The 13264-nt window shown below is 38.6% G+C and overlaps 1 protein-coding gene across 1 annotated transcript in view; it reads right to left on the bottom strand.

The window, feature by feature from the left end:
• Positions 1-1864: 1864 nt before the first annotated feature.
• The window catches only part of LOC128664683 (extracellular calcium-sensing receptor-like), a 90339-nt gene continuing 78939 nt past the window's right edge, over positions 1865-13264 (bottom strand). The window contains exons 5-6 of the mRNA XM_053719492.1: positions 2877-3000; positions 1865-2784 (exon numbers count right to left, since the gene is read on the bottom strand). Coding sequence (XP_053575467.1) covers positions 1865-2784; positions 2877-3000 — 1044 coding nt within the window. The remainder of the gene's footprint in view (positions 2785-2876; positions 3001-13264) is intronic.

Genomic DNA, 13264 nt, shown 5'->3' with positions numbered 1-13264 from the left:
AAAAAGGATAACTACATCACCAGAACGGATCATCACCCCTGACCTCTGAATCAAAGAGAAGGTCAGGTGACTTATCAGAAGCACCAGGAACAAACAGTCTGTGAATCCCTCACAGTGAAGAATATCAGCGGTTGCAACCAGGACAGATTAAGGTACCTCTACACTAATTTGCACTACGTTTTTTAAAACACGCAAACTGAACTTTAAAGACATCAAGGTATTCATCTGTTAAATTAACCATTTCCATTAACCACGATTGCTTTGGCACCTAAATCAGAATATTGGCTGTTTTTTGCCTTTTTAACTATCCAGCACACCTGAGCCAATTATATGTCCAAGGAAAGTAACTGTGTAACTTTATAACTGAATTTGTTACTGAAGAACTGTAAAGCTATTAGGATTGATACATTTGTGCCTTTTAAATATTTAATTCACCATTTATCTTAGAAATTTGTTGCTTGCCATATGTTATCTATAGAATTAATTCCTTTATACCTGAAATTCTAGGATTATATGGTTCTAGTCTGTTTTTATAAGTGTTGTATAAGGGAGACGTCCCTTTATTAATTAGGAAAAGCATTTGCTGTTGTTTTTATGTGTTATAAGAATTTTTAAATAAAATAGATTGTATAAAACATAAATTAGATTGGTATCATCATTTCCTAGCTTTTTTTAGCGCTGCTAAATAAACCACACTATGTATGTCCGCCTGCCCTTCTCTTTATCCGCAACAAACCTCTAAGTCCTTAAGTTACTTACTTCATTCATCATACTTTCACTACCACCTCCCCCCCCCCCCCCGTCACCATAAAGTACCTCCTTTTATAGGAGAGCTAACTACGCGGCTTATCTTTCCTATGCCGCATCTCTCTCCTTGCTTATACCGCACTCTGATTTCTTTCATGTCCATATATCCTGCAGCGCAATCCGACAATGCTCATATTTTTCCTCCCCAGTTTTGCAGGTTTGTCTAGCATTTTTTCTTGTTAATCATAAAAAAAATAAAAGAGTAAAACAAGGTTTCTCATCTGAGATCCATGAGTGATCCCAATCTATCTAAATTTACCTACTATAACTCCACCCACAATACATCATTATAAGGTCTTAGAGTGGCCCGCCAAATTGTTCAGTGGGTTTAAAGTTTTAAAGGCAATTGTTGTGCATTTTAAGATTGTATTATGTCATGCAATGTAACTATACACTGTATTTGTACTTTTTTCACTGACATTTTTTTGTATGTTTGCCTTATTTGAAACCTCAATAAAGAGTAAAAAAAAAAAAAAAAAAAAAAAAAAAAAGAGGAAAACTAATAAAAATACCTTTGAACACCAGATATGTATATAATAAAGACATTGAGATATTTCTGCTTAAAATCGCTCGCCGGAAACTTAAGTTAAGAAGCAGCGGTCATAAAACCACTGCTCCTTAATTCATACGCCCCCTCTGAGATGGCGGACAGCAATCATCCCGATCGGATATGATTGGGATGATTGACACCCCCTGCTAGTGGCCAATTGGTCGCGAGTGTACAGGGGGCAGAATTGCACAATAATTTCACCAGAAATGCTTGTGCAATGTTAAATGCCCACAGCGTATGCTGTCTGCATTTAGCGATATCTAGCAGACTTGACTCACCACAGCGGATCATGTCCACCCGACATTTAATAAATCTACCACAATGTGTCTTTCAAAAGGAAACAACTTTCATCTTGAGTGCTACAAATTTTAATCTAGTAAATCTTAAAGCTACGAATGACCATAGACCTAGTTTAGTTTAAGATCATTTTAATTAAATTATTCCCACAAAAACCTCATAAGACAGCCATGTCTTGAGGTTAATCAGATATGGAAACAAAAGTAAATATTATTTTTGTATTGTCTGAACTTTTGTCCTCCCCATAAGATGTTGTCTTGAATTCATTTTGGGTTGGAATAAAATAATATAACACTTAGAAGCAAACATACAAGAAAGCATGGCCCAGCTAGAGGACAAAATAGCAAAGACCTCCATGGCAACCATATATTTTCCAGTGGCACTAAGGTATGCTGGAATAAAAGATCCCCAAACTGTGAGGAAGGCCAACATGCTGAATGTAATGAATTTAGCTTCATTGAAGCTGCCTGGAAGCTTTCTAGAAATGAAAGCAACTAAAAAGCTTATAGTAGCCAGGAAGCTCAAATATCCTAAAATGCACCAGAAAGCCATGGAAGAGCCTTCATTGCATTCAAGTATAATAACTGAAGATTCAGTCTTTGAATTGTAGAAAGGAAAGGGAGGATAGAGAGCTAGCCATATAATACACATCACAAACTGTAGCACAGTGCTCAACCCAATAATTGAGTATGAAAACCTTGGACTGGTCCACCTCTTCAAGACACTGTGTGGTTTAGTAGCCTTAAAAGCAATCACTACCATGATGGTTTTTGCCAAGATACATGAGACACAGAAGGCAAAGGCTACACCAAATGCCATTTGGCGCAGGAGACATTTCTCAGGGTTGGGATAGCCAATGAAAAACAATGAGCACAGGAAGCAAAGTGTCAATGAGACTAGAAGAAGACAACTTAGGATATAATTGTTTGCACGAACAATAGGTGTGGTCTTGTAGTGGATCAGTAGTGCTAGAACAGCTACAGGAATTATGGAAGATGTTACGCTTATGCCAGCCAGAGCAGTCCCCAATGGTTCTTCATAAGATAGGAATTCAATGGATTTTGGAAGGCATTTGTCTTTTTGGTAGCTAGGCCAGGAATTCCATGGACACTTGTAGCATTCTCCTGAGTCTAATAAGGTGACATGTAAAGGAAAAACATGTAATAGTATTAGTCTACTCATGGGTTATATATTTTGATTAGCTATATTGCAAAACACTCACCTGTTTGATTGGCAATTTCTCCTTGGGCACATGGGACACAATTAAAGCAGCAGGCAGGCACTCCTTTTATAACTGCCTTCCTAAAACCCATCAGACATTTCTCACTGCATACAGAATGAGGGACCTAGAAAAAGGTATTATACAGTATTTTTACTTGTGAAATATTCCACTCTATCATTGCATGACTGTTCTCATTTGTCTAGATTACAGTGAACTGTAAAGACAAAACAACCTTGCCATTAATATGATAATAATGAGAGTGCATATTTAACAGCAATTGTAATTAACGTTTATGAAACTCTAAACTAGTAGTTAACTGTATTACAAAACTGTCGCCTAGATTTAGAGTTCTGCGTTAGCCGTCCAAACCAGCGTTAAGGGGTCCTAACGCTGGTTTTGGCTGCCCGCTGGTATTTAGAGTCAGTCAGGAAAGGGTCTAACGCTCAATTTCCAGCCGCGACTTTTCCATACCGCAGATCCCCCTATGCCAATTGCGTATCCTATCTTTTCAATGGGATCTTTCTAACGCTGGTATTTAGAGTCTTGGCTGAAGTGAGCATTAGACCCTCTACCGACAAGACTCCAGCCGCAGAAAAATGTCAGGAGTTAAGAGCTTTCTGGGCTAACGCTGGTTCATAAAGCTCTTAACTACTGTGCTCTAAAGTACACTAACACCCATAAACTACCTATGTACCCCTAAACCGAGGTCCCCCCACATCGCCGCCAATATAAATACATTTTTTAACCCCTAATCTGCCGACCGCACACCGCCGCAACCTACATTATCCCTATGTACCCCTAATCTGCCGACCGGACCTCACCGCTACTCTAATAAAGTTATTAACCCCTAAAGCTAAGTCTAACCCTTAACCCTAACACCCCCCTAAGTTAAATATAATTTAAATCTAACGAAATAAAATAAATCTTATTAAATAAATTAATCCTTTTTAAAGCTAAATACTTACCTGTAAAATAAACCCTAATATAGCTACAATATAACGAATAATTATATTGTAGCTATTTTAGGATTTATATTTATTTTACAGGCAACTTTGTATTTATTTTAACCAGGTACAATAGCTATTAAATAGTTAATAACTATTTAATAGCTACCTAGTTAAAATAATTATAAAATTACCTGTAAAATAAATCCTAACCTAAGTTACAATTAAACCTAACACTACACTATCAATAAATAAATTAAATAAACTACCTACAATTATCTACAATTAAATCAACTAAACTAAATTACAAAAAAAACCCCCACTAAATTACAAAAAATAAAAAAAGATTACAAGAATTTTAAACTAATTACACCTACTCTAAGCCCCCTAAAAAAATAACAAAGCCCCCCAAAATAAAAAAATGCCCTACCCTATTCTAAAATAAAAAGTTTTCAGCTCTTTTACCTTACCAGCCCTTAAAAGGGCCTTTTGCGGGGCATGCCCCAAAGAAATCAGCTCTTTTGCATTTAAAAAAACATACAATACCCCCCCGCCCAACATTACAACCCACCACCCACATACCCCTAATCTAACCCAAACCCCCCTTAAAAAACCTAACACTAAGCCCCTGAAGATCTCCCTACCTTGTCTTCACCACGCCGGGTATCACCGATCCGTCCAGAAGAGGGTCCGAAGTCTTCATCCTATCCGGCAAGAAGAGGTCCTCCAGAGGGTCTGAAGTCTTCATCCTATCCGGCAAGAAGAGGACATCCGGACCGGTAGACATCTTCATCCAGGCGGCGTCTTCTATCTTCATCCATCCGGCGCGGAGCGGGACCATCTTGAAGCAGCCGACGCGGATCCATCCTCTTCTTCCGGCGTCTCCCGACGAATGAAGGTTCCTTTAAGGGATGTCATCCAAGATGGCGTCCCTCGAATTCCGATTGGCTGATAGGATCAGCAAATCGGAATTAAGGTAGGAAAAATCTGATTGGCTGATTGAATCAGCCAATCAGATTGAAGTTCAATCGGATTGGCTGATCCAATCAGCCAATCAGATTGAGCTCGCATTCTATTGGCTGTTCCGATCAGCCAATAGAATGCAAGCTCAATCTGATTGGCTGATTGGATCAGCCAATCTGATTGAACTTCAATCTGATTGGCTGATTTAATCAGCCAATTAGATTTTTCCTACCTTAATTCCGATTGGCTGATAGAATCCTATGAGCCAATCGGAATTCGAGGGACGCCATCTTGGATGGTGTCCCTTAAAGGAACCTTCATTCGTCGGGAGTCGCCGGAAGAAGAGGATGGATCTGCGTCGGCTGCTTCAAGATGGTCCCGCTCCGCGCCAGATGGATGAAGATAGAAGATGCAGCATGGATGAAGATGTCTACCGGTCCGGATGTCCTCTTCTTGCTGGATAGGATGAAGACTTCGGACCCTCTGGAGGACCTCTTCTTGCCGGATAGGATGAAGACTTCGGATCCTCTTCTGGACGGATCGGTGATACCCAGCGTGGTGAAGACAAGGTAGGGAGATCTTCAGGGGCTTAGTGTTAGGTTCTTTAAGGGGGGTTTGGGTTAGATTAGGGGTATGTGGGTGGTGGGTTGTAATGTTGGGGGGGTATTGTATGTTTTTTTAAATGCAGAAGAGCTGATTTCTTTGGGGCATGCCCCGCAAAAGGCCCTTTTAAGGGCTGGTAAGGTAAAAGAGCTGTAAACGTTTTATTTTAGAATAGGGTAGGGCATTTTTTTACTTTGGGGGGCTTTGTTATTTTTTTAGGGGGCTTAGAGTAGGTGTAATTAGTTTAAAATTCTTGTAATCTTTTTTTATTTTTTGTAATTTAGTGTTTTGTTTTTTTTGTAATTTAGTGTTTTGTTTTTTTTGTAATTTAGTTTAGTTGATTTAATTGTAGATAATTGTAGGTAGCTTATTTAATTTATTTATTGAAAGTGTAGTGTTAGGTTTAATTGTAACTTAGGTTAGGATTTATTTTACAGGTCATTTTGTAATTATTTTAACTAAGTAGCTATTATATAGTTATTAACTATTTAATAGCTATTGTACCTGGTTAAAATAAATACAAAGTTGCCTGTAAAATAAATATAAATCCTAAAATAGCTACAATATAATTATTTGTTATATTGTAGCTATATTAGGGTTTATTTTACAGGTAAGTATTTAGCTTTAAATAGGATTAATTTATTTAATAAGATTTATTTTATTTCGTTAGATTTAAATTATATTTAACTTAGGGGGGTGTTAGGGTTAGGGTAAGACTTAGCTTTAGGGGTTAATACATTTATTATAGTAGCGGTGAGGTCCGGTCGGCAGATTAGGGGTTAATAAGTGTAGGTAAGGTAGCGGCAACATTGGGGGGGGGCAGATTAGGGGTTAATAAATATAATATAGGGGTCGGCGATGTTAGGGGCAGCAGATTAGGGGTACATAGGTATAATGTAGGCTGCGGCGGTGTACGGAGCGGCAGATTAGGGGTTAATAATATAATGCAGGGGTCAGCGATAGCGGGGGCGGCAGATTAGGGGTTAATAAGTGTAAGGTTAGGGGTGTTTAGACTCGGGGTACATGTTAGGGTGTTAAGTGCAGACTTAGGAAGTGTTTCCCCATAGGAAACAATGGGGCTGCGTTAGGAGCTGAACGCTGCTTTTTTGCAGGTGTTTTTTTCCAGCTCAAACTGCCCCATTGTTTCCTATGGGGGAATCGTGCACGAGCACGTTTTTGAAGCTGGCCGCGTCCGTAAGCAACGCTGGTATTGAGAGTTGAAGTGGCGGTAAATATGCCTGTATGCTCCCTTTTTGGAGCATAACGCAGCCCTTCAGTGAACTCTAAATACCAGCGTTGTTTAAAAGGTGCGGGGGGGAAAAAACACGCGTAGCTAACGCACCCCTTTGGCCGCAAAACTCTAAATCTAGCCGTGTGTCTATTAGTTACACACTGGCGCTAAATTGTTGCAATGCAATGATTCTTTACACCAGTTCAGAGACGGGGTACACTGATTGGCTAAAATGCAAGTCTGTCAAAAGAACTGAAATAAGGGGGCAGTCTGCAGAGGCTTAGATACAAGGTCATTACAGAGGTAAAACATGTATTATTTTAACTGTGTTGCTTATGCAAAATTGGGGAATGGGTAATAAAGGGATTATCTATCTTTTAAACAACAAACATTCTGGTGTTGACTATTCCTTTTAATTGTATTAATTTTAAATGTATTTCAACGCGACATAGCATTACTAACTGATGAGCATCAGTTGTCATGGTAACCAGGACCACGCTTAGAATTTGCAGGGCTCTGGGCAAGACAAATTTGTGGAGTCCTTTTGCTCTTATTCCACTCTCCCTGTATGCCCCGCCCCCTGTATGAGCCACCCCTATCCAAACATTCAGTCTTACCTATATAAAGAATAACACTAAATATTACACCCCCTGATTCTTCATAAACTAAATACAGGATGTGCATTGCTCATTCTCATAAACTTACCTCTTGGCACTGTGGGGCCTGCCAAAGTGCAGGATCAGGCGCGATGATAACACTAGCTCCCATTTTACATACTGCTGGTAGCAGCATTTCATTATTTACTGCAAGAACATGTTTATTGGTGTGTCTGTCATAAACAATCATTTATGAAATCCCATGAAGTCACACAACTGGCACAATACTCAATGTAGAAGACATAGCTGAGATAACAGATTGACCACTAGAATGAAAAGTAACTATTTCACAGAGATGGTTGACATAATGATAGTGCCATAAACTCAATATGTATAAAGACCTTCTATAGAGTCCATTGAAATAGAAGACCAAGGTTTGGCAAATAATGGAATGGCTAGCGCCAATATCTACACCTCATATATCGATATGTGAAATTTCACATAAGTTGATATATGATAAAATGGTGCAATATATTAAACATCAATGATAAATTATAGAATGTCAAATCTGAGGATTACTTTATGCCAGGATTTGCAGCCTAAGGGGTCAATTTATCAAGCTCCGTATGGAGCTTTACGGCCCATATTTCCGACAAGCCTTCAGGCTCGATGGAAACAGAAGTTATGAAGCAGCGGTCTAAAGACCGCTGCTCCATAACTTGTCCGCCTGCTCTGAGGTGGCGGACAGAAATCAACCCGATCGAATACGATCAGGTTGATTGACACCCCCTGCTAGCGGCCGATTGTCCGCAAATCTACAGGGGGAGGCATTGCACCAGCAGTTCACAAGAACTGCTGATGCAATGATAAATGCTGACAGCATATGCTGTCGACATTTATCGATGTGCAGCAGACATGATACGCTACATCGTATCATGTCCGTTCGCACATTGGTAAATATACCCCTAAATGTTATTTTATATAAAGCAAGTTTTAGATGCCATGGATTCTATGTGCAGTAATGGAGGTCTCAAGTTTCTAATTAAACCAGTGAACTCAATCCATTATCATCAGGATTCCACAAAGATATGGTGTGTATTGTCAAGTATATTTACTTACAGTTACACATCAATATGATTCAAGCCATTATCATTATTCATGATTTTAAAAAAAAGAAGAAAAAAAAATGTGCATCCTGTAAGTCAAGCAAAATTATGTATTTGCCTGAAAATTATACAAATGCTTGTATCCAGGGCCATAACAACAGTGGTCTCAGAGGTCGCAAATGAAGCCGGGCCCATACCTCTAGGGGCTTATCTTACAAAATGATCTATCTTTACAAAATGATGTATCTTTATAAATATGGTGGCAGGGTCTCAAAGATGGCCACCACTGTATTGCTGTACAGAAAACAACTGCCTCCATATTTGTGCAGAAAGGACGAGAAAGTACATATCTTCTGGTGTAGACTTACCAAATGAGAAGAATGGCCGACAATCCCAGAGAAGTATCTCCAATTTTGTGGAATGCTGAATAATTATACTATTAGGAGTGTGTGGTTCTCTGGAAAGGGTGCCATGGAAATGGAGAATCTAGACACAAATTTTGCTGTGGCCCAATGAGATCTAGTTATTCCCCTGATTTTATTTTTGCTTGTTAACCACAAGAAAATTAGCATTTTGTCATTTAATCAGATTGTTATAAACATATGTTTAAAAAAATATATGTCATTTTTTTTACAGTTATATGTAATTGTTATTGCAGTGTGCTCAGAAGAAGAATCATAAAACACATGTAGATTCTTTGTTTTCTGTGTGTGCCACTGTCATATCTATTTTTCCCATATTGCTTACTATGGAATTTGCCAACAAGCAGATAGAATTTTTTTTTTAAATGTTGTTATGTGAATTTGAACCTAGATGACAAATCCACTTGTTTGTTTCAATAGCAGTTTAACACAACATGCTTACAATATGTCTGGCAAAGGCATAAAAAATGCAAGCATCTATTGTATCCTGCAAGTATATACTGTACACGACTGGCAAAGGGTGGTGAGTGTGAAAACATACACTTTGTATATTTGATGATTTGCATAATTTTGAATACTGTGTGCTAAAGTGAATTTCAAGCTTGATCGCTTACACCACCTTAATTAAACTTGTTGCATGTGCTGGTTACTGCTCATATTGCAAGTTGAAAGTATTTTTTTGGGCAAGAACGAAACCTAATGCACACCCGCTAACTGGAGTTTGGAGGTCTTCAGGAAACTTGTGTTTAAAGAACTGGAGGGAATCAAGCGTTTTAACTTGGATGGGGGCAATCTAAATAGATTTGATTGAAAAGCTATTTCCAATTTGATGTCTGGCACAGAAATTATAATAAGACAGGCAGATAAGGGTGGAAGGGTAGTACTCCAAAATAAATCGGACTATCTGCAAGAAGCAGGTCATCTATTGAAAGATGAATCCTATTACAAGATTTTATCTTTGATCCCACACTTACATTCTCAAGAGACCTGATAAAATTAATAGATGGTGGGTACTCCCAGAGGATTCTTGATAGAAATGAAAGAATATTTTTGTTACCAGAAAAACCAAGTGTAGCAAACTATTATCATTTACCAAAAATTCACAAAAACTTGGTGAATCCCCCTGGGAGACCCATCATCTCGGGTATCGGGTGTCTAACATATAATTTATCATGTTATATCGATGTTTTCTTGAAAAGAATTATGATAAATTTAGAATCCTATATAATAGACACTACAGATTTATTGGGTAAATTAAGGTATCTTCCAAGATCACTAAGAAGAATATTTGGATTAGTTGCGATGTTGCAGCTTCATATTCAAATATTAAACATGACATTGGTTTTAGAGCAGTAAATTACTTTTTAGAGCAAGATAGGTACATGCCTGAGAAACACATAGCACACATGAAGTGTTAGTGTACTCCTGTTGGGTTTATGTGCGCAAAATCCAACAGGACTACACTATGGGCCCTGAATTCCCCTTCTTCCACGTGAACCTTGTGGCTCGCCAGAAACAGGAGTTAAGAAGCAGCGGTCTTAAGACCGCTGCTTCTTAACTCATCCGCCGCCTCTGAGGTGGCGGACAACAATCAGCCTGATTGAATACAATTGGGTTGATTGACACCCCCTGCTAGCAGCTAATTGGTCGCAAATCTGCAGGTAGCGCATTGCACAAGCAGTTCACCAGAACTGCTTGTGCAATTTTAAATCCCGACAGTTTAGCGATGTTGGATGGACGTGATTTGCTACAGCGAATCATGTCCACCCCCATTTGATAATTCGGCCCCTATTTCTCCATGTGTGCTATCCCTTGTGATATACCATATACCTTTTAACCCTTAAATAAAAATTGTTATTAATATTTATATGAATAATTTTTATTAGATAGTGTATATATGAGTTTATTTATAAGTTTATGACTTTATTTTAATGTATTTATGTTGTGTTTAGTGCAACTTTAATTTTAACTTTAACACTTTATGCAAGGGGGTAGATTTATCATAATGCAAGCGGACATGATACAATGTAGCGTATCATGTCCGCTGCACATCAATAAATTACACTGTCAGCATTTATCATTGCACCAGTAGATCTTGTGAACTGCTGGTGCAATGCTGCCCCCTGCAGATTTGCGGCCAATGGGCCGTTAGCAGGGTGTGTCAATCATCCCGATCGTATTCGATCTGGTTGATTTCAGTCCGCGGCTTCAGAGCAGGCGGACAAGCGGACAAGTTATGGAGCAGCGGAAACAGGGGCATCGAGGTTGTGCAAACCCGACGCGCCCTACTTTTCTTTGCAAATTTGAAATGCGACTTCTAGATTGCTTTACCAATGGGTAAAATATCTAGGATTTAAAGGGACAGTCAAGTCCCAAAAAAAGTTCATGATTCAAATAGGGCATGTCATTTTAAACAACTTTCCAATATACTTTTATCACCATTTTTGCTTTGTTCTCTTGGTATTCTTAGTTAAAGCTAAACCTAGGAGGTTCATATGCTAATTTCTTAGATCCTGAAGGCCGTATCTAATCGGAATGGTTTTTTGCCACTAAAGGGCGTTAGTTCATGTGTTTCATATAGAAAACATTTAGCTCACGCATTTGAATTTACGGAGGAGTGAACACTGATTGGCTAAAATGCAAGTCTGTCAAAAGAACTGAAATAAGGGGGCAGTCTGCAGAGGCTTAGATACAAGGTCATTACAGAGGTAAAACATGTATTATTTTAACTGTGTTGGTTATGCAAAATTGGGGAATGGGTAATAAAGGGATTATCTATCTTTTAAACAACAAACATTCTGGTGTTGACTATCCCTTTTAATTGTATTAATTTTAAATGTATTTCAACGGGACATAGCATTACTAACTGATGAGCATCAGTTGTCATGGTAACCAGGACCACCCTTAGAATTTGCAGGGCTCTGGGCAAGAAAAATTTGTGAAGTCCTTTTGCTCTTATTCCACTCTCCCTGTATGCCCCGCCCCCTGTATGAGCCACCCCTATCCAAACATTCAGTCTTACCTATATAAAGAATAACACTAAATATTACACCCCTGATTCTTCATAAACTAAATACAGGATGTGCATTGCTCATTCTTATAAACTTACCTCTTGGCACTGTGGGGCCTGCCAAAGTGCAGGAGCAGGCGTGATGATAACACTAGCTCCCATTTTACATACTGTTGGTAGCAGCATTTCATTATTTACTGCAAGAACATGTTTATTGGTGTGTCTGTCAGAAACAATCATTTATGAAATCCCATGAAGTCACACAACTGGCACAATACTCAATGTAGAAGACATAGCTGAGATAACAGATTGACCACTAGAATGAAAAGTAACTATTTCACAGAGATGGTTGACATAATGATAGTGCCATAAACTCAATATGTATAAAGACCTTCTATAGAGTCCATTGAAATAGAAGACCAAGGTTTGGCAAATAATGGAATGGCTAGCGCCAATATCTACACCTCATATATCGATATGTGAAATTTCACATAAGTTGATATATGATAAAATGGTGCAATATATTAAACATCAATGATAAATTATAGAATATCAAATCTGAGGATTACTTTATGCCAGGATTTGCAGCCTAAGGGGTCAATTTATCAAGCTCCGTATGGAGCTTTACGCCCCATATTTCCGACAAGCCTTCAGGCTCGATGGAAACAGAAGTTATGAAGCAGCGGTCTAAAGACCTCTGCTCCATAACTTGTCCACCTGCTCTGAGCTGGCGGACAGAAATCAACCCGATCGAATACGATCAGGTTGATTGACACCCCCTGCTAGCGGCCGATTGTCCGCAAATCTACAGGGGGAGGCATTGCACCAGCAGTTCACAAGAACTGCTGATGCAATGATAAATGCTGACAGCGTATGCTGTCGACATTTATCGATGTGCAGCAGACATGATACGCTACATCGTATCATGTCCGTTCGCACATTGGTAAATATACTCCTAAATGTTATTTTATATAAAGCAAGTTTTAGATGCCATGGATTCTATGTGCAGTAATGGAGGTCTCAAGTTTCTAATTAAACCAGTGAACTCAATCCATTATCATAAGGATTCCACCAAGATATGGTGTGTATTGTCAAGTATATTTACTTACAGTTACACATCAATATGATTCAAGCCATTATCATTATTCATGATTTTAAAAAAAAGAAGAAAAAAAAATGTGCATCCTGTAAGTCAAGCAAAATTATGTATTTGCCTGAAAATTATACAAATGCTTGTATCCAGGGCCATAACAACAGTGGTCTCAGAGGTCGCAAATGAAGCCGGGCCCACACCTCTAGTGGCTTATCTTACAAAATGATGTATCTTTATAAATATGGTGGCAGGGTCTCAAAGATGGCCACCACTGTATTGCTGTACAGAAAACAACTGCCTCCATATTTGTGCAGAAAGGACGAGAAAGTACATATCTTCTGGCATAGACTTACCAAATGAGAAGAATGGCCGACAATCCCAGAGAAGTATCTCCAATTTTGTGGAATGCTGAATAATTAT

This window comes from Bombina bombina, chromosome 6 (assembly GCF_027579735.1).
Source record: "Bombina bombina isolate aBomBom1 chromosome 6, aBomBom1.pri, whole genome shotgun sequence".
Lineage (NCBI taxonomy): Eukaryota > Metazoa > Chordata > Amphibia > Anura > Bombinatoridae > Bombina > Bombina bombina.
This window is presented reverse-complemented; position numbering and strand designations above follow the sequence as displayed.